At 51.6% G+C, this 21,827-nt stretch overlaps 2 protein-coding genes across 2 annotated transcripts in view; one reads left to right on the plus strand and one right to left on the minus strand.

Moving 5' to 3' along the window:
* Window positions 1-8,562, plus strand: part of GOLGA1 (golgin A1) — a 47,218-nt gene extending 38,656 nt beyond the window's left edge. Inside the window, exons 19-24 of the mRNA XM_029919609.1 lie at window positions 43-200; window positions 631-774; window positions 4,061-4,120; window positions 4,773-4,943; window positions 5,434-5,520; window positions 6,305-8,562. Of these exons, the coding sequence (XP_029775469.1) occupies window positions 43-200; window positions 631-774; window positions 4,061-4,120; window positions 4,773-4,943; window positions 5,434-5,520; window positions 6,305-6,385 (701 nt within the window). The 3' untranslated portion in view covers window positions 6,386-8,562. The remainder of the gene's footprint in view (window positions 1-42; window positions 201-630; window positions 775-4,060; window positions 4,121-4,772; window positions 4,944-5,433; window positions 5,521-6,304) is intronic.
* A 1,288-nt stretch (window positions 8,563-9,850) lies between these two features.
* Window positions 9,851-17,177, minus strand: ARPC5L (actin related protein 2/3 complex subunit 5 like). The gene is made up of 4 exons (XM_029920543.1): window positions 16,881-17,177; window positions 12,820-12,892; window positions 11,685-11,861; window positions 9,851-10,402 (listed from the first exon to the last, which is right to left on the minus strand). Exons 1-4 carry the CDS (start codon window positions 17,027-17,029, stop codon window positions 10,340-10,342), a joined length of 462 nt encoding a protein of 153 aa, XP_029776403.1. The 5' UTR covers window positions 17,030-17,177; the 3' UTR covers window positions 9,851-10,339.
* Between the last annotated feature and the right edge of the window lie 4,650 nt (window positions 17,178-21,827).

A 21,827-nucleotide genomic window follows, 5' to 3' on the forward strand; every position in this document is an offset into this window, starting at 1 on the left:
GCGGCATGGACTCACTGGTGCCCCCCCCTCTGCCCGGCCTAGGTCACGACTCTGCCCTGTTGCAGATGCACCAGCTGCAGAGCGAGCTGGAGGCCCTGCAGAGCCTGAGAGCAGACGAGTCCGAGGCTACCACGAGGCTCAGCGTGCTGAGACTGCCCGGCCCGGAGCAGGGGCTGGCGCACTCGGCCCCCGAGCCTCATGTAAGTCGCCATCCGAGCTGCGGGCCTGGTGTGACGGCTGCGGGACAGGGCTGCCTGCTGTAGTTTGCCGGTGGGAGGCTGTGGGAAAACGGGGAGAAGAGCCGGCGCTCACTAGCTCTGGGTGTTGTCACCTCCCGTTCTCTAAAGTAGGGGTGCGTACCTGATGAGGAGCTTGTGGGTGGTGGTGAGGAGTCCGTGGGATAAGGTGCCGCGTGTCAGTGTTCAGATGTGAGAGCCCGTTCCAGGCACGCTCACTGCGTGGAAAGCCACCTGTGCCCCTGGAAGGCACCGGCCAGGATCTCTACAGCCGAGTTTGGTTCCTGGCCAGCTGCCTGCTTGAGCACATCAGTCCGGACCTCTGGAACCAGTCTGGTTTCCTTCCCCCGTGGACCTGGGGCTTAACTTGACCATTACCTTGTCCCTCCTCTAGGTAACCTCGAGGGCCACCCAGGACCCCACATACCAGCTTCCGGCTGCAGAGGGAATCCCAAATGGTGAGGTGGGGGCCGTGGACCTAGGGCAGCTGCAGAAAGAAAAACAGGACTTGGAGCAGCAACTTGCGGAGAAAAACAAGGTGAGGGTGCTCTTTGCCTCAGCTGCTTATCTCCCTGCCCTCTCCCTGCTCTTGGGCCTAAAGCCGCCCAGTCCCTTCTCAGAGAGTTTCGCCGATGCCCCCAGGCCCCCAGGAGGGGGAGATCTTACCTCCTCACCAGAAGGGCTTCCTCCATTCCTACCCGCGTGGTCTTCCTTTCACACCTTCCCCACACTTGACATAATGTCCAGAGTACTTGTGCTCAGGCCATAGTGAGACCAGGTATTCACAGGCACCTCTGCTGTCACCAGCTGGGTCATACTGGACCCATCACCTTACCTGTCACTTCCTTTCTGTGGCTGTGAAATGACCCAGTGATGCCTGTCTTCTAGTGGCTTTACTGGGGGGGGGGGGGTGTCAGGGTACAAAATGAAAGTTTGTTAGCTGTCCTGTGAAATTTCTCGTATTTGGTAGGGGTTTCATACGTGTCACGATGCCACCCACCCAGCAGGCCTCCGCACCTGCAAGTACAGGGCCTCATTTGATTCTGGTTCCCAAGTGCCCTGGGAAGTTAGGGGCGCTGGCTGGTCACTGCTCTGGCCTCCAGAGTGTGATTGTGGGTGTGTATTTTTTAGATCTTTAACAAAAGGAAAAAGTGCTCAGTCTTGCTTGCACGCACACACTTAATCTACTGTGAAATAGAAAATGCAGAAAAGCTCACAAACACCATGTGCCCAGGACCCAGCCCTCCGACCTCCTCTCTGAGCGGCACTCCTCCCTCGGCGTCTCGCCTGGCCTGCCTGCTTCGGGTGCCACATCCTTGTCCAAGGCCACACGGCTCCCAGGGGCTCGGGATTGTCTCTCTCTCTGCACGGCAGTGTCCAAAGGCATCTAAAACTTACACTGTCCAAAACTTCAGATTCACCCTGCTTCCTAATGCCGGCTGCTCTTTCTCAGTAAAGGTGAAAAGTAAAACTCTTAGTATCATTCTCAACCCTTGATTCTTCCACAAGCACCATCCGAGCCATCAGCAAATCCTCTGGCTCTCCCTCCAGACGGCACCCCATACGAGCTGCTGCCCCTCATCCCACCAACTGCTGCCCCCGACATGGGGCCACCGTTGCTTCAATACAGGCTGGTGTTGGGCTTCTGGTTTCCCCGCCACCTGCTCTGTTCAGCTCTCTGCTGACTTCCCCTGTCTCTGTCAAAGCCACATCCTTGCAGTGGCCCACAGAGCCTGTGTGGTTTGGCCCCTCAGTACCTACCCTTCTTACTGCACGCCCTCTGCCGTCCCCAGCACTCCCTCTTAGCCACGTGGACCTTGCCTTTCTGTGACTATCAAGCACCCTCCTGCCTCAGGACCTTTGCACTAGCTGAGCCTTCTGTCTGGAAGATTCTTCCTGCAATTCCCTCACTTTCTTTATGGTGTCATTTTGTCAGGGAGGCCTCCCCTGCTACACTTGGCAGCCCTCACCATCACCACAAGAATTTCCTGTCCCCGTACCGTACCCGTTCATACCTTCTCATGTAACGTATTTTCAGTCACTGGCATTTTTCCCTCCTTAGAGCAGATCTTTTTCTTTTTCTTTCTCTTTTTTTTTTTAATGTTTATTTATTGGGGCGCCTGGGTGGCTCAGTCAGCTGAGCATCTGACTTTGGCTCAGGCCATGATTTCACAACTCAGAAGTTCGAGCCTCACATCAGGCTCTGTGCTGACATCTCCAAGCCTGGAGTCCCCCTTGGATTCTGTCTCCATCTTTGTCCGCCCCACCCCCTGCCCATGCTCTGCCTCTCTCTCTCTCTCAAATATAAGTAACATTAAAGTAAATGTAAGTATACGTATAAGTAAACATTAAAAAGTTAAACTTAATGTTTATTTTGAGAGAAAGCAAGAGACAGAACACAAACACAGGGGAGGGGAGAGAGAGGACGAGAAAGAACCGGAGTGGGCTCTGTGCTCAGTGCAGAGTCCGACGTGGGACTCGATCTCACAAGCATGAGATAATGACCTGAGCAGAGATTAAGAGTCGGACACTTAACCAACTGAGCCACCCAAGCGCCCCTGAGCTGATGGTTTTCTTGTTCTGCTTATTGCTTTTCCCCATCCTCCAGAACAGCGTCTGCCCGTATCAGCATTTGACAATCAGAATTTGTTAGATGAGTTCATCAGTGAGGCAAAATCCTAGAAAATCAGGTAACATAAAATAGCAAATGTACTTTTGGGTGAATGTCCAGCCTCATGGTCAGCCAAGAGAATACAGATGAAACAGCACGTTATCATTTATAAAATGGGATGTGTGGGAGGCCATTTCATGTCCTTGGCCGGAGCTGGGCCTCTGGCACAGCCGGCTCCTGCCTGCGGAGACCGGACACGCCTCTGCAGGAAGCGAAGTGGCTCTTGGCGCTTTGTTCAAAAATGGGGGCTCAGCTCCGCCCTGAGACATGGGGCATCCTCTCAGGTTACTGTCACATTAGAAGTTAAAATTAAGGGGACACCTGGCGGCTCAGTAGGTGGTGCACGCAACTCTTGATCTCAGGGTCGTGAGTTCAAGCCCTATGTTGGGCGTAGAGCCTACTTTAAAAAAAAAAAAGGGAAGCTATGAAAACTGTGATAAATGGAAAACAAATAATATGCAGAATTCCAGCTATTCAGTGCAAGATCTGTGACACAGACCTGAAGGCTGCGGAAAAGACGAAGTTTGTGAGACTTTGGAGAAGTCTTTTTCTCATACTGCTGATTATACAGTAAATGTTTTCATTGGGAAAACAGAGGTTAACCTTTCTAGTGATTAATGGAGTGTGTAATAAATTATAATTAAAGCTCAATACTAATTAAACTCACTAAAAATAAAATAGGGAAGTACAGAAAAATCATGACCGTTTACACTGCTCCAAATAAGCATTGAAGGTGATGGTATTTCCGGAGAGGGGTCATAGCACATAAATCTCATTCCGAAGGACGAAAATCTCACGCGGAAGGTCCAGTGTGTTGTATAGAGATGTTTCCAGAGGCAGGCACCTGAAGCAGTCCTGGGGGCTGAGCCCGTGGGGAGGCCGGGCTCCTGCCCTGGGACATGAGCGCACCACACAGGCTACGTGACAGCTCCGGTGGCCCTTGTGGGACCTGGAGAGCATGTGCGTGCAGAGCAGTGACACAGACGGAAGAGGGCTCCGGACAGGAAGCACACGGGTGTGAGACGGGGCAGGGTCTTATAACAGGTGTATGGGCCCCCACGGGAGTGGCTGTTCTGCTGTCCTTTGCACCTTAAAGACAGTGAAATGTGCATTTAACAAATGGCTTTTTGCGGGGGACGGGGGTTTGTCTCAGACTATAAAGCAGATGCAGCAGAGGATGCTAGAACTCAAAAAGACTCTCCAGAAGGAACTGGTAAGTGCCCTCTACTCCCCACTGCCTGTGCCCCCCCCCCCCCCCCCCCCCCCCCCCCCCCCCCCGGCCCCCCCCCCCCCCCCCCCGGCTCTCTGGCCTTCCCGGGTCCTTCGCTGTCTGACAATGCTCCCCTCCCCACCGGGTGACCGATTGCAAGAGGTCTCTGGGAAGCCAGATGTTGGCTGGTGGGATGGTGGCCCTGGCAGCTTGAACTTGCCTCTGAAAAGTAACTATGCGACTCCGGCTTGTGCAGTTCCTCTCCAGGCCTGTTTGCGGGCTGAGCAGTCCGTGACCTGTGCACCGCAGCAGAGCAGCAGAATGCCAGGCCCCGATGGGGGAGCGGCGCCTCTGCCCTGCGTGGGGCGCTCACTGCCCCACAGACGTCCTGGCACGGGCACAGCCTCCCCAGACGTCAGCCTCCCCAGACGTCAGCCTCCCCAGACGACCCCCCTCGTTCCTCTCAGGGGCCGCCCCGCCTGCAGCAGGGCTGAGCCCTCTTCAGGCACTTCCCCCCAGGCGGGTCCCTTTCTCCCAGCTGCGTGCCGGCGAGGTGGAGAACCGTGGGTGCGGACAGCTCAGGCCGGGTGCCTCCAGGTGACTTTCAGACCTGCTTCGAGGGGTTTGGCCCAGCATCTTTCCATTGGGTTTTCAGAAAATCAAACCCGACAGTGAGCTCTTTGAGGTCCGAGAGAAGCCCGGCCCCGAGATGCCCAACATGGCTCCTTCCGTCACGAATAACGCTGACCTGACTGATGCCCGCGAGATCAACTTTGAGTACCTTAAACACGTGGTCTTAAAATTCATGTCCTGTCGAGAGTCTGAGGTAAAGGTTTTTGAGTTGCCTTTTGGGTCCTGCGTGTCTGGCTCCTTTGTCCAAGCCTCACGTGGCTTCCCACCAAGTGCATTTCTTTCTTCCTCTCCCGTGTACCCATTTGACCACCAGTGTGGACACTTACAATCATTCCTCCAGCTGGCATTGAGCCAAGAAGGGAGTCGGCTCCTGGGAGGCCACGCGGGTCGGGTGCTGAGGCTGGAGTCCGGGGGACAGTCTGCCCCGCACTCCTGCATCCTGCTCGAGGGCAGGGTGGCTGCCGTGGGCGTCCTGGGGATCTTGCCAGTTCCCAGAGGAAAAGATGGAGGGGAGTAAAAGAACCTGTCGTCGTCAAACCTGAGAAAGCCCAGCTTCACCCTCCACGTGGTCCTTGCTAGCCAGTGGGGAGCACACACCGGGAACAGACCCATTTAGCCCCCGACGGCCCCCCCCACCCTCCACCACCCCAAGGCCCATGACAGCAAAACATACTTTGTTTCAGGCTTTTCACCTTATAAAAGCTGTGTCAGTGTTGCTGAACTTCTCACAAGAGGAAGAGAACATGCTCAAAGAAACCCTGGAGTATAAGGTAAGGTTCCCTGGCCTGCTGTCTGGTTCTCAGAAACTAGTCAGTAATCCCAGCGCGGGGAGGGGTGGGCGGCAGGCGCACGGTGGCGTCGTCCGCTGAGGAAGTGCTCCTAGATGGCCGCCTCCTGTTGGGCTGTATTTACGGAGGATGTGCTTTGTGCACATGCGTCTGCGCTGTGCCCACCAACAGGCCTTGTGTTTCCAGAGCGCTTTCACTGATTCACTAACGTCAGCAGCCCCAGGTCTGGCCCAGCATCCAGATACATTTTTTAAGATAAAATATGCAGGGGTGCCTGGGCAGCACAGCTGGTGGGGTCCGGCTCTAGATCTTGGCTCAGGTCATGCCCTAACAGTTTGTGAGTTCGAGCCCCGTATCAGGCTCTGCACTGACAGCGTGGAGCCTGCTTGGGATTCTGTCACTCCTCCTCTCTCCCCCTCCTTCACTGTGCATGCTCTTTTTTTTTTCTCTCTTTCTCACTCACTCAAATAAATATTTTAAATAAAAATTAAAATATTCAGAAAGTACCTGCAGAAGTGATAGAACAAAAAAATATTTTAAGGAAAAATTACATACAATTCCACTACCTTGTTCTCATCAACTCAGTGTTTCCTCCCGTTTCCCTCCCATACTTAGAACGGGCCCGGGGCCCGCAGACTGGTTCCCACGTCCAGCATCTTCACGTGCTTGCGGCAGGGGCGGCCCAGGGTCGGGGAGGGGCACTTTCGGCTTCCTCTGCGCCTGGTCCCGATGCCCATCTCAGGAGCCTTCTCTGCTTCCAACACAGATGTCGTGGTTTGGGTCCAAGCCAGCTCCCAAGGGCAGCATCCGGCCGTCCATCTCCAACCCTCGGATCCCGTGGTCCTAGGTGGAAATCCCACCAGATGGATCTCCAGGCCATGACACTTTTTCTGTGAAAAGAACACTGACACACCAGTCTGGGTGGGTTTTTAATCACTGTAACTGCAGTATTTTGTACAAGCGTCAAAACGTTGTTTACAAGACGTAAGGCGCCCTTCCTGACAGACTGACCGGAACCTCAGGATGGCTGATCCTGTGTCATTGTGCCCACCAAGCGGGAGGGTCCTGGCACTACCCACGGTTCCACAGTGCTGCTGAGCTCCCAGCTTCGGCCCGCACACGTCTGCCCAAGAATCCTCTCTCTGCTCACGTTCGCACTTAAAGCCGAAGCCGTCAGCGTCGGTCAGAGAGGAGGCACCGGTCCACCAGGTAGTGCTGGGGCCGGACGCAGAGCCAGCCCTTTGCAATGGTGCCCGGCGGGCCAGACCCGCCTGCTTCTGCCACAGAGAGCCAGCCCGTTGGGGGTGGCTCCTCAGAATTCCCCTTTCCTGTCAACATGTTTGGGTTCAGATGAGTTAGAAGAGGCTTTTTAACCCCTCCCCTCAAGAAAACACTGTTTCACCCCGTTTCTCAAACCACCCGGAACTTTAGATGTGTACATCTTTGAGGTACTCTGGGGCCAGTGTGGATTCATGAATATGCAACTTTCTGACAGTATCTCATTTTACCGAAGAAAACTAGCAAATACATAAAAAGATCCTTAGCACCAAATACACTCAATTGCCTTTTTAATGAATGTACTTGTCTTGGATAGGTTGCTGGTAAACCATTTTAAACTATTTTTTATAGCTAAAATTCTTCGCTATTATAAACAGTCTCTGTATTATAAAATCCATTTAACTGCTGTTCTTAAAGGCAAATCAGAGCATCAAGGGGAAATTATTTCTAAAATTGGGATTTCTTTCCCTTTTTTAATTTCACTAGCATTCCGTGGTCTCTGCTTCCCTCTGAAGCACCCGTGGTTTCATTTGCTTTGCTCTTAATTCTGTGTCGTAAGACGGAGCAAATGCTAACCACGCACTCGCTCCGGTTAAGGTCAGTCTGCTCCACTCGGAGGAAGCAGCAGCCGCCCCGCCCCCACCTCCAGGTCCTTGACCAGAACGTGGGGAGCGGTTTGCCTTGTGCGTGGCGCCACCGTCTCTCTCCCTAACCCTGCCCCTGTGCGCCTCAGATGACACCACACCCACAGAGGCATCCAGACAGCCCCCAGCCGGCTACAGTACTTGACGGCGCGCAGATGGCTCTGGTAGGGACCTTCAAAAACTCTCATTATTCTTAAGGAAAGGGGACCGTGCTTGCCCTGGATAATCCACAGTATGGACTCTAAAGAGAAACTGTTGATTTCATCTGACAAAAGTTTTACTGGTGAAATAAGTTAGTAACTGGAGCTCCTAAATTTATTTTCAGTTATCCAATGATGTAAAGTTCTGTTTCTCAAAAATGCTTAGGGTTAAAATCTGTAAAATACATCTTACAGGGAAAAAAGGATTTGCAGTTAACCTACTCCATTTCCACAGACTTGGAAGCACCAGGCAAGGGCAGCGTCACCGTCATCCCAGCTAGGCTGTCTGCCACCGGGCCCGTTCTCCAGTTACCTACCTCCTCCCGTGGCTCCTCCCTGCAGGCGGCTTTCCCTTGTTTAGAGTATTATTTTCCACTTACCTGGTGGGGACGCAAGATAGGAATGCCTTCCGTTCTGTAATCTGGGGAACAGGCACCTTTCCTAGCTGTCCTAGGACACTCCCCGAGACCGGGTGGCTCAGGGCTCGCCGGAGATGGCTGCGACACAGCACAGGAGCCCCGTCCCAGTCTGCTGTGGCCTCTCCAGCCCTTAAGCTGGTCTCCCCCTGCCCCATCCATGTCCCCCGGCAGCTTCAGGTGTAGGTGTGGGACCCATCACTCGGCCTGTACTTGCTTAGGGAGGATTCGTTCGGATGAGGCTTTCCTCCTGCATGTTGAATTTCCTTCAGCTCTAAGAGGAAGAGTGGAGTAAATATTCTAAGTGAGTTAATGCACTTTTACTTGTATAAAAGGTTCTGTGATAGACAGTGTGTATAGCCCTTTATATGAGCATTGGATTTGGATCTCTCCATGTTGTAAATAAGAACTGTATTATCTAAGACTGCTGTAGAAACTTCATTTGTGGTGTCATTTTTTGATTAAAGCTCTTTAATCCAGATGCAACCACAGCGGGTTTTACTTGACAGTCTAATGAAATTTGGTATATTGTGTCTCATGTTTAATACTTCAAGGCCAAACTTCAAGGACTACAGAACAGAGCTTCCAGGTCGGTGAGATGCGGGGAGAATGGCTTCCGTGTTGGTGAGCAGACATGTGGGGCAAGTGGCTTCTGTGTTCGTGAGCAGAGACGTGGGGAGGGTGGCATGCTCAGAGAATCGATGGGAACCCCATACATTCCCGTGCATCCCTTCCATCTGGCTGTTTCTGAGTATGTCCATGTGCGATAAGCCAGTAACCTAGTAAGTAAAACAAAAGGGGCAGGGGCTGGAGCCCGGGGAGCTACAGAACCTTTGTCTTTCAGAAATCTCCACAGGTTAGGTTTAGGTAAGTATATGTAATTTAATGAAGCCAGCAGCCTAGTCCTACCTCCCAGAAACAGTGGAACTTCTGCAGAAGAACTGAAAGGATTGTGTCACTTTAGTTAGTGTCTCTCACCAAGGCCCATCAGACCAGGAAGAGCTTCAGAAATCTCCGTGGGGCCCTTTAATAGAATGCAGACTGCAGTGACACATGCTAAAATGGCCAGAAAAACATCTGTGCTTGTCAAAGAAGCAGGCTGTTGGTGGTTATAGGGAACCAAATGTTCCATTTGTATAGGCTGATTGCTACCTGTTTCTGGCTCTTAATCCTTTAAAAAAAAAAAAAAAACTTGGGGCACCCGGGTGGCTCAGTGGGTTAAGTGTCTGACTTCGGCTCAGGTCATGATCTCACAGTTTGTGAGTTCAAGACCCACATCAGGTTCTCTGCTGTCAGCACGAAGCCCACTTCAGATCCTCTGTCTCCTTGCTCTCAAAACAGAACAAACGATAAAAGTAAAAAAAACAAACTTGTTTGAGTGTTCCTGCCACACAGCCCAAGTCCAAGTCAGGAGATGGTGAGCAGTCCTTTCTGGGGCACACTCCCAAGATTCCAAGTTGCAGTCAAACAAACTAAAGGCTTTGGAGAAACCTAGATCAATTCTTGAATGTTTGGCACTTTATTAAATAAGTTCCAAAATCACATACAAATCAAAAGGAGTAAAACCAATAAATAGTTATTCGGCAAAATCTCTCTCCACAGCAGCCAGCAGTGCTGAGCCCAGGCCTGAGGTCCTGCTGTGGTGAGAGGGCCGGGCTGCCACGCTCACTCCTTGGGGACAGTGCCACAGGGACCCGCCCACGCCTCCACATCACTTCTCACTCCTTACCATCTGCTCATTACTCATTTTACATACATGAAACACACCGCAAAGTACATACTAATAAGCCAAGAGCTTTATTGATGCAGCAGGCACTTTACAATGAACCCAAGAGAGCCGTCTTCTCTGGGAAGACAGGATGTCTGTACAAACCCTTGAAGTTTTACTACTTCAAAAACAAGCTCTCCCTTTTACCACAGCCCTTGGATCTGTACCTGCCCAGGCTGTCCCTCCCCCACTTTAAACAGGCAGAGCACACAGGTACACCTGACCACTGCTGGCCAGCCACGCCAGGAGACGGTTACGACGTCCGTTCTGTGTTACTTGCGGACAAAGGCATAGACTATCAGATCCTGCAAAGGATTTAGGAAACAGACGATTTCTCCCTCCACCTTGAAAATAAAATACACTTCGGCGGATGCATGTCCTGAAATAGTTTGGCTGGGAGGTCCTAGGAAGATGGTCCATTGTCAGTCCCTTCTTCATCAGCCTGTGCATCCAAAATTCTTCTCAAGGTAACATAAGTCCTTTTTTTTTTTTTTTTTAAACAGTCTTTCTTGCTGTAAGAACTCTTATAATGGAGCCTAGTCCTCCTACTGCTAATGCCTGTGGGGGCAGGAAAAGGAAAGGCATCAAATGAGACATGGCTGGACACGGGGGACCCTGGCTTGCCAGGAGGGAGGTGATCAGCATTCCCAGACCTAGGTCCCACTGTGTCACAGACCCTCTTGAAAAAGGGTTCCTGCAAGAGCTCAGTTAAGGAGGTGACGAGAGAGCCCACATTCTAGGCATGGAGTCCTGTCCTGGAGCCAGGGGCCCCGGAGAGCTGCCAGCTCGGGGCGGCAGAACTGGGCCTGAGAACCCTGTTACCAGGCACATACACAGCACAGCCCCCTAAGTTTCCCTTTTTGACAACTGTTTCCAACCTGCCGGTACTGCCCTCGACACATAAATAGACACAAGCCCATTAGAGCCGCCTCCCTGAGCCCTCCTCAGAAATGCCAGCAGGGCTCAGCACCAAGTTGCCTTAAATGGACCAAAGGGCCTGGCCTCCCCAAAACACAGGGCTTGCTCAGTTCCCGAGTACCAGAGCCAGCCACCCACCCAGCCCGGGAGTTCACCTCCCGACGGGGCAGGCACAGCACCCCGCGGCAGGACCAAAGGCCACCACCACAGCACAGCACCACGGCTGCCTGAGTGGCTGACCCCTCAAAACTAGTACTGAGTTTTAGCTACTGTGTTAGTAATAGCCTGGTCTCCTATACTGATGGGTGAGCTTCCTGCGGCTCTACAGGCTGGGGGACACTGGCACATAGGACACGGGCTAGATGAAACGCCTTGCTCTTAGAACGACCTGAACAAAGGACAGGCACAGCTTTTTATGCTTCAGGTAGGTGAAGGCCCTATTAAGTGAACATCTTGTCACTGTCTTCTCTGGCCTAGTGAGGCTGTAGCAGAGCAGGAAGCGCTTAGAGTTAGCTGGGGGCTCAGCCTGCACTCCTAAGACCCCCACCCACCACCTCCACCAATGCAAAGCAGCTGCCTCCACCGATGCAAATGAAGTCATGAAATCCCAGCTTCAAGCCTGCCTCCCACCCACCTGGGACTCCCTGTCTATCTTCCCAGGCCCCGTCGCCTTGTCCCCATGACATGCCTGGCATAAATCAGCAGCTAAAGCAATGCAATTACCAGAGACAATGAACCCCTACCAGGTGCTTTCATGGGAGAAGTAAGTGATCCTAGGTCCTAGGTTGTTGTAGGTGTGGCCCCTTATTCTTATGACAATCAGACTGTCCTATTTTGACTGGGGGAGCCCTAGCCCGCGGATTTGAACCCTAGGATTGGGGTGCATCCGTGAGCTGCCCGCACGGGCAGTATGCTCACCTACCTTTTCATGCCATTGGAGTAACACTGCGCTGCTGTTTTCTGTGGGCTTCTCGAACCCTTTATAAATGTACTTCATTAGCAAGTCAATGCCATTTCTGTCCAGTGACTGCACAGCCTGCTCAATTTCACTGCTCTTAAAATTTGTAAGCACTTTAAGCACCACGCCCTGGGCTCGTTCCTGTAAAGGAAAGAGAAAGGGAGTGACACCCAGAGCCACAACCCGGGCATATCCATGTCCTCCAAGACCAGCACAGGAATACCACACCAAGTGGTCAGAACTCAGAAACACTGCCCAATTTCTAATTTGTCTGGGATGGTTAAGAACTAAGTGGGCTGAAACTCCCTTATTGATCTAAGTGTCAAAGTATCCCTTATTTATGCCAATAAGTTACTGCACTTATTTTGGGGGGGACTAAGTGGTCTACCAGAGAGAAGCATCACTGCTCTCAGGGGTACCTGCAAAGCCTCAGGCTCCACAAGATCACAACTGTGGGATCGGTTTCCTTAGCAGGGTTACTGGGCTGCAGCTCCCTCTGCACTCACCCCGGGAACACAGAGGCCAGTTCCCTCTGCCTGAGAGGTGCAGCCGCTGACTGCGTCAAGATGCTGTCATAAGACAGCAAAACCCCAGCTTGAAAGAGACCCCTTTCCCTGGACCAAATTTAGGACAGCTTCCAAATAGCCGGGATGCAGGGAGCACAGATGTCTCTTCTCACCTTGTTTTTAAAAGGCAGGAAATTTTAAAAGTACTGACAGTCCTTATGCAAATAAAGCCTATTCGATAACCTTTAAAGCAGAAACATTGCAACGTCCCACGTGGCAAGCTAATTTATAGTTTTGCTAAGCAGCAAGGGTTGGGCCGACTTCTCACCCCATGAGGCTCTGGGGAGGAGTGAATGTTTCTTTGGGGAGCTTTTACTATAAACACTGGCAGCTGTGATGTCAGGAGTGCCAGCCGGGAGGCTTCTGTGAAGCACTGCCCAGTGCCAGCTCACTCCCTTAGTAGATACTCACTGATGCTAACATGAAATGGACGCTGTCTGAAGCCCCAGGGAGGTCACGCTAAACAGGGGACACGATGACCACGGCCCTGGTCCCAACACCACCCAGCAAAGCTGGAGCAGAGCCCCCTTTACCTTCACGGCCTGATTCTTGGTGTTGACGGGAGAGTTCCGCAAGGCTGCATGGAATGCCCGAAGCATGTCCCCTGTGCATCACCACCGGTTAAGGATGGCTAGGCTCAAGCATGTCCATGTTTGTATTAATGAACTCATTTCAAAAACAACTCGAGAGAGAAGAGTCAAGTGACATCCACATCCACCCTCCTCCCACTGCAACTTCCAGGCACCCACAGCCTGTTCAGAGAGGAGCCTATGGCTTTCCTGAGCCACAGAGTAGGGGACACCTCTGCCAACCGTGCAAGCCCCTCCTTCTGCTGCCCCCTAAAACACATTTGGACACTCCTTCCCTCCGTGGAAACAAGTGCCCTCTCAGGGTGACCTGCAGCAAACTCCACCGAGCTCGCTCACACCTGCTTGGTACAGAGCACACGTCTGCCCCGCTGGGTCCTAACAGTGCTCGGCTATCATTCTTATCTTAATTCTCAAAGGGGAAGAACGAAGGCACAAAGGGAAGTCTCCCAATTCTTAATCCAATGTTTTATCAACTAAACTGCTAACGAAATTAAGATGTGCTAAAACTTCTAAGACCTACTGAGGTCTGTGAGGTCCCAGCTGCTACCGGGAGGGGGACTTATTAATCTAAAAGCAGCTTTTTCCCCCCAAACAGGAGTTGATCCTCTCCCCTCCCCGCAACCTTAGTTGCAATCCTGACACCTTCTTTGCTGAGTTCCAAATACACCACACTCAAAAGAAAATGACAATCTGGGTTAGGTCCCCAAAGGTGACACCTATTTTAAACTGAATTACATCAGCCAACTTTCATTTCCTCATCTAAAACACTGGCTTCAGCCAAAATGCTTCAAAAATAGAACAAGGAATGGCTTCTGCCCAATCAGGTCTCTACTCCTGTGCGTGCAGTGATACCTACATGTGAACAGACAAAGCCTCGGGAGCAACGCTTAGTCCCGTCTTCCCCAGTGTGGGCTCCATCTTAACTGAGTTGGGCCCACACCACTCAGGAGCCACTCCGCTGAGCTCCCAGGCCCCTGCTGGGCCCTGATCCACCTTCCACAACGGAGAGACAGCCCACCCCCATGTCTGTTGGCTTTGGAATTCCTTTTCCTCAGTCAAGCAAGGGCCAGTCCAGTATCAGCCACTGATAACTTCTACCTTGGAAAACTGTTCTCTGATTTGGCATCCCAGAGCAATGAGCAGAGTCTCAGAAGCCTAAAGAAATGTAGGCTAGCTCTCTTCACTAACCAGCATGGCTGGCAAACAAAATCACTCAGGAGATGGCTGGGGAAGGGCAGGGTAACTAATCCCCAGGGGCAAAAACGGTCACTCTTTAGTTACCTCTGTAGTGCCAATCTACCAAGCGTTCACTATAGGTGTTGAGGGGTAGGGGCCTTTAACAGCCTGGGGAGATCTGGGGAGCAGGGAGGGCACAGCATTTACCCATCGGGCCTCAGTGCTCAGCTCAGACAACAGGCTAGGGAACGCACCCCCTTGTCTCCTCTAGAACAGGGCTCCTCAACCACAGCACTAATATTCTAGACCGCATGATTGATGTGAGGTCTGCCCCACGCATCACACAATATTTACCAGCATCCCTGGCCTCTAACCACTAGATCCCAGCAGGATTCCCCAAGTTATGATCATCCAAATGTCTCCAAACAATGCCAAATATCTTCAGGGGGAGGAGAGAGTGCAAAATTGTTCAAAACCATTGCTTTGGATCCTGAGGACTAGAAGATTCTTCAGTGAAGAAGAAAGGAATACTTTAGAATCCCTATCCTGTACCAGGGGCTCTCACATCTCATCTCATTACTGCTATCAACCCTCTGTGACAAGAATCATTATTCTCATTTGAAAGGCAATGAATGTGATGCTCGGAGAAGGGAAATGACCTACCCAAGGTCACAAAGTTAAGCTGTCCAGCCGGCCTTCAAATCCAAGTATGCCCAACTCCAATGCCAAGCTCTTTCTCTAATCCTCTGCTGTCACTCTACCCACAGACTGAGGCTGCATGTCTCGGACACTGTGTGCCCAGCACTGTGAATGTTTCTGCAATGTCGTTCAGTGATGCTCCCGTGGAACCTGTAAGGCCAGCATGGTTCCCCGCCTTTTCACAGACGAGGATGCTGAGGTTCAGAGGGTATGAGGTCACACAGCGATGGCCTGATAGCGTGAAGTTTGCATGGATCACAGCTCACGTTCTGTTTTATCTGCTTGATTTCCTACCATGACTAGATGTTCCCTACACAGCAGTAGGACAGGTCTCCTCCTCCCCCCTATACTTCCCCACTCCAGTCAATCAACTTCTACCCCTTCCTCTGGCCTCTGGTCTAAGACTCTTCTATCAGAATCATGTTCTATCGCTTAAATTCAGTAATCTAGTATAAGTCTGATATCTGGCACATAGTACAGACTCAGTAAATACTAGTTCTCCTTCCTCCTCCCTCCCTGGGCCCCACATTTGCCAGGATTTCAATTCTTACTGTTAACCTCCCTTTCCCCAATCCCAAGAGGTAAACTGCCAATGGAACAAGGTTTCCGATACTGCCACTAGTGGAGAAAGTGCACCCATTGGATGTGCTAAACCTAGGCCTCCAAGCAGCCTCAAGGAATCTAGTCAGGGGTGTACCAAGAGAGGACTTCAACAAGTCCCTGCAGCACCAGGACCAAGACCTCAGATAACCAGACCTTGTTCTCCCCATCTGTAGATGGTTCTGGGCGGGCCTTAGGCCGGACCCTGGAGCCTTTTTGGCACTGCCTGCCCATAGGCCAGGTCCTGCACCAGAATGCAGAATCAATCTTCCGTCAGAAGGGTCCTTCTCATGACCCTGTCTCAGCAGTGGGATACACAGGGTGATCCTGATGGGGCAGGAAATACAAGTTCAAATCCCCACCGCTGAACACCCATTCCTGCTCAAACAAAGTCTGAGGGCTCTTGTTTCAAAGGCACATTGGAGGAACACTGCAGGACTCCTCCCTAAGGTAGTCCATGGGCCTGACTTCCCAAGCAGAGTCAACTGATTAAACACTCAGAACCTGATTTATATACAGCATGAGTCTCCAACCCTGTCCTGGCAAGTGCGGGGGAGGGGCAGGCACTTCCTGTAACACCATTTGAATAAAGAAAAATCCTTCCTGTGAGAATAAGTCAGTTTCCTGTGCTCAAACTGCTAAGGGACTGGGCAGGCTGTGACAACCACCTCTATTTTTAATCTTGTTTTCTAAATGCATGCTCTCTGTGGTCACATGAATAGTCATTTCCAGTCATTAGGCTCTACTTTTACATTTCACTTCATACTGTCTGGTTTTTCTTAGCTCGAAACTACTAGTTTTTCCCACTGCTTCCAGCACAAGGCTATTGCGGGGACGGAGCCCAAACTCACTTGTTGAACGTGGCTGAGACCATCAAGGTTCACAGCTCAAGGCGTTCATAGGGAACTGAGGGCAAGTGAAAAAAGAGTGGCATTAAGCTGGACGGTCAGATTGATTCTGGGGTGGGAGGTGCACAATCCCTGACCTCAGGGCTGGTCTCGGGCTGCAGCCTTCGTCCCATCTTGGGTCCCTTCCACCCCGCAGCTATCCACCCACCGATCTTCGTGTGGTGCTGCAATCCGGCCCAAGAGAACAGTGCTGGGGAGCCGCCCAGGACGCTCAATTACTCAGCGGGGGCTCACCTCGGCCCCTCCCGCCCATCAAGCTCGAGAATGGCCCCATTTCCTGCAAGGAAGGCATGGAGTGACGGGGACCCCAAGGCACGGTCTGAGGAGAGGAGGAGACAGAGGCGGAGGAGTGCGGGGCCTGCGGGCGGTAGGCGCGTCGGGCGTGCCTCAGGGGCCGGTGAGCCGGCGGGTCCACCAGGGTCGTGGGGCCGTGCTGCTGGGGGAGGCTTCGAGGGCCGGAGCCCGAGTCGGAGGAAAGGGGGGATACCCGCGCTGAGGGAACCCGGGCCGAAGGGACCCGGATCGGAAGGGACTTGGGAGACGGACTCAGGGGCCCCGGGGCGAGAGGAATAGGGAGGCCAGCCTGAGGGGAGCCTGGGCCGCCACGCAGGGTAAGGATATTGCCGCAGAAGGCCGTCCACCTCGCTAGGGTCCGGGCCTGGCTCTGCCGCCGCCGCCGCCGCCTCCTCCTGCTCGTCCACGAATTTGTTCTCGTCAAACTCGTCGATGTCCACCCGACGGAACCGCGAGGACAGCGTGTTCCGGGCCATGGCGGGGAGTCGGCGCCCGCTCAGCCGGCTCCGCTCCGGGTCCAACTCGGCTCCACTCCGCTCGGCACCGGCTCAGGCTCGGGGGCGGGAAGCGGCCGCCGGGCGCCTCCTCCACCTCCTCCGCGCGCAGACGCCGCTGCCCGCCCACTTCCGGGCCACGCCGGAACCGGAAGTGCCAGTGTTTGGGAGGGGCGGAGCCCCCTAGGAGACTGGCTGGAAACGCTGGAGAATCCACCTGGAAGTCGTGTCCACGGCACCCAGCGGGACTTTCGTCGTCGGGGAACTTCAGTCTTGCTGTCTGAGGAGTGAGCGCCCCGACCCTACACAGGTCTCAACATCGTGGGTGCCATAACTGCGCTCGTTCTTCGGCTTCCCTCCTGAATCCGAAGTGCCCCTGGCCTTGGAAGGGGCCTGCGCGGGCATACCCGCGGACGCTGGAGGTTGAAACTACTCAGACTGAGGGGGCACGGGGCACCGAGGAGAAGGATCCTGGCCGTCAAGTGCTGGGCAGGCTTCTTTGAGGAATAAAACGTATGAGCTGAGCCCTGAGGGATGAGTAGTAGTTCTATATCTAGGAGTGACGGGATGGGAGGGGCGAGAGGGGGGACCCTAATTCTCGGATCTTAGGAGCTTTGAACGCCACCACTTTGCTAGGGGGAAGTCGCTTCTGTCTTGTATATAGTGACTCTATTGTTAACGGGCTGGTAGACTTTATAGACGTTTAAAATGTATGAGTACTGACAAGACAGTGAAAACATCTGGACTAGGCAACCACAGGCCCTTTGGCATTGCAGGTGGGAGGCGAGGGAGATGACCCTGTAGTCCCCATCCTGACAGGAAGAGCGAGGTCCTGGGGGCTGAGAAGCCGGTCCTGACTGGAGAGGTATATCCTGGTAGGAAGCTAAATCCCCAGAGTAGAAGATGGGGAATGATGGGGGTGGGGGTATGTAGTGCAGAGTCAAGGAGGACTCTGGGGTGCCAAGACTGAGTGTGTGGGCTGCTGCCTGAGGGGTTCTGTTAATAGGCCCAAACCTTAGATTAAATTGGGTCTTTGTCTTCGTAGAATTGTACTTTTTTAAAATGTTTATTTATTTTTGAGAGACAGAGCATGAGCGGAGGAGGGGCAGAGAGGGAGACACAGAATCTGAAGCAGGCTCCAGGATCTGAACTGTCAGCACAGAGCCTGATGCGAGGCTGGAATTCATGGACCACGAGATCATGACCTGAGCCGAAGTCCAACACTTAACCAACTGAGCCACCCAGGTGTCCCAGAACTATACTTTTTAAAACAGATTTTATTTAAATAAGCTCTGATATGGGAAACAAAGGCAAAAGGAACTTTAGATAAAATTGAATTTTCTTATAACCTGCAGCCCATTGACAAATACTTGAGCCAGGCAGAGTACAACCTTCTACCAGAAACCCAATTATCTTAATGTTAATGCTTTGCTAGAGGGTAAAATAACCTTAGCTTGACAACAGCTAGGCCTCCAGGATCCTGTGAGTCTCTTAGCATATGAAAATCCTTTTGGAAACTTCCCCTTGCCTTTACCTCCCCCACTCCCAAGTATGGAATCAGTCACTCAGAATCCCAGTGCAGCTCTTTCTGCCTGCAGGTCCTGTCCCCACGCTTTAATAAAACCACCTTTTTGCACCAAAGACATCTCAAGAATTCTTTCTTGGCCATGGGCTCCGAACCCCCAACACTTCAAACCACATCAATCTCTATACCCAACATAGGCTGGAACTTGTATACCCTGAAGATCAAGATTTGCATGCTCTACTGACACAGCCATCCAGGCACCCCTAATTGTACTGTTTTTAATAAAGGTCAATAGTTCATGAAGTACGACTCATTTTTATTGTTTCAAATGCTTCTCACTGAACTGTCTATAGATCAAAAAATGATTGCCAGATTATGATACTTCCTCATCTCGGGTGCTAAAGACCCATACTCTTACACTGGGAAGTAAGTGCTGAGTAAAAGTCTCAGGGGTCCTGGAAACAGGTAAAGCCCTCCTGTCTTTCAGCTCCATACCCTGAAAAAAATCTTTGTGACCCGGTCAGGCCACAAGACAGCAGAAATTCATATCCCTAGAACATCCTGGGCAGAAGGAACTTTAAACCAGAAATGCCCATCTTAGGGGTGCCTGGGTGGCATAGTCGGTCAAGCATCTGGCTCTTGAGTTTGGCTCAGGTCATGATCTCATGAACCATAGGATGGAGCCCCAAGTTAGGCTTTGCTGACAGCTCAGAGCCTGCCTTGGATTCCCTCTCTCTGCTCCTTCTCACCTTGCACTCTCTCTTTCAAAAATAGTGTTTTTAAATGCCTATTGTACACATAAGGAAATAGCCCCCAAATAAACTGGTGAATGAAATAATGGCTCTTCTTATGACTGGATCTCCCAGCCAGGGAGCCAGAATTTTAAAAATCTATTCTATACTATGTTAGGGATGCCTGTGCTGAGGGTATAAAACCATGCCGTGCCTGGCATTAAAGTGGTCAGGAGAGATTTCCCTGAGGAGGTGACACATCTAGGACCCGAAGCAAGTAAAGGAGGAAGCCAAGCAAAAGCCCAGAGACAGGGCAGGCATGGCATATTCCAGAAACAAAGGTCATAGTGGGGTACAAGAGAAGAAATGGGATGGAAGCCAGGGATGGAGGGAATGCTGCAAGGTATTGCAGCCTGAGGGAAGGATGAGATCTAACTCATGGGACAACATTGGAAATTCTGGGTAGTGACATGAAAGGGTCCCTCTAACAGCTGTATTGAGAATACATGGGAATAAGAGCTAGAAAGGTGATTTAAAAGGTGACACCGACAGTCCAGGTGATAGGCAACGGTTAGCTCAGGCCAGGCAGGTGCCAATAAGAGTGGTGGGAAGATGTTAGGTTATTGTGAAAAGCAGAGGCTGCAGAATGTTCTAGTGTGTTGGATGTGGCATGAAAGGAAACAAGGGAGTAACAGATGACTTCCAAGTTCAGAAAGATGCACATAATCATTATTTCTAAAAGAACTATAAGCATTTAGAAAATATGACAGCAATGTCCCTTCACACCATTCAGCTTTCTTTCAAGACTAATCCATCCCAAAATTGCTCTCTGGCTGCTCTCTTCCCCATACCCATCTACTTCTTGGAAGCCATAGTCTGCCCCGGGCTCATTAATTCATTCATCCACAAGCATCCATGTATTGGGCCTGGAAACTAGATAAACTAAATCAGGGGTCAGCCAAGGTTCTACCCATTGGGAACTTCCGGGCTGGCTGTGGAGTCAGACCCATAGTTTTTTTTTTCTTTTGAGAGAAAGCTTATGCGCCAGTAGGGAAGGGGCAGAGGGAGAGGGAGAGGGAATCTCAGCATGGAACCCGAGGCAGGGTTCAATCTCAGGACCCTAAGATCATGATTTGAGCTGAAATTATGAGACAGTTCTTTGACTGAGCCATGCTGGCATCCCTTGGACTCATAAAAATTTTCATTCAGTATATTTGGGGCTAAATGAAGAGAATTGCACAGAAAGTTGGAGACATTAAGCACTTGGCTGGCTCAGTTGGAAGAGCATGACTCGATCTCAGGGTCGTGAGTTGAAGCCCCACATTGGGCATAGAATTACTAAATAAATAAGTAAATGACAACTACAAAGAAAACACCAAAACAAAAGTAAAAAGAAAACTTGGAATACAAAAGGGAGATAGAATCCTAATTTAGTCCAAAGCTAAGGCTCATTGCTAGAACCCCATAAAGGGATGGAAGAAGGTTCCCTGGAACCTGACATTAACAAGGAGGCAACCTGGCTTTAACTAGTGCTCTAAGGGATGTTGGTGCATATTTGTTCATGGCAATGGAGTGATACTAGAGTGATTCACATTTGCTGGTTGGGACAATGAAACTAACTGCCTGATCAGAAAGCCTGAGCACCTTGCCTGCTTTGTGAATTCTCCTTTAACTTTTAGGGCCCAACTCAAGTGTTCATTCCACTGGGATTATTAATATCAATGATACCTTGAATTTTTTTAATGTATTATTTATTTTTGATACAGAGAGAGAGCAGGAGACACAGGACCGGAAGCAGGCTCCAGGCTCTGAGCTAGCTGTCAGCACAGAGCCTGATGCGGGGGCTCGAACCCACAAACGTGAGATCTGACCTGAGCCGAAGTTGGAGGCTTAACTGACTGAGCCACCAAGGCGCCCCTATCAATGATACTTTGAACTGAGAAAACTGAGACTCAGAGAGGGGAAGGGACCTGCCAAGAGTCGCAGCGAACATGAGGCAACAAAATAAGAATTTGAAACCTGTTCGGGTTCACTTAAAAAAAAAAAAAAAAAAAAAGGCCCTGAATGCTCTTTCTCTTGCCACTTGCTGCCTTCACTGGAACGTTTATGAAGTTGGGAGTGTAACTGATTCCGCCTGTCCCCGCTCACTTCGGATTTTAAATTCCTCCCAAGGCAGAAGCCGTGTTCATTCATCTTTGAAAACCCACGACCCTCATCCTCTCCACCCCCAGGACACTTGCGCCCAGCTCAACACAGCACAAACGGGGCGACCTGCAAAGGTCTACTGAATGAATGAACGAGTATACGACTGAATGGACGAACTCGGGTCCTCACTGGGCCATCTCCGGGAAACTGCCAGTCACCCTGGGGCCTCGGTTTCCCCAACTGCTCTGCTCAGGACACGATGAAGACCTGATCAACCCTAGGTGCGAGTCTCCAGCTCCTCCGAGCAGAGCCGGGCGGCAACTACCCCGGCGTTCCCCGCGGCGGGACAGTGGGAGGGGTCATGGGTGGGGCTAGGGCT

This window comes from Suricata suricatta, chromosome 13 (assembly GCF_006229205.1).
Source record: "Suricata suricatta isolate VVHF042 chromosome 13, meerkat_22Aug2017_6uvM2_HiC, whole genome shotgun sequence".
NCBI lineage: Eukaryota > Metazoa > Chordata > Mammalia > Carnivora > Herpestidae > Suricata > Suricata suricatta.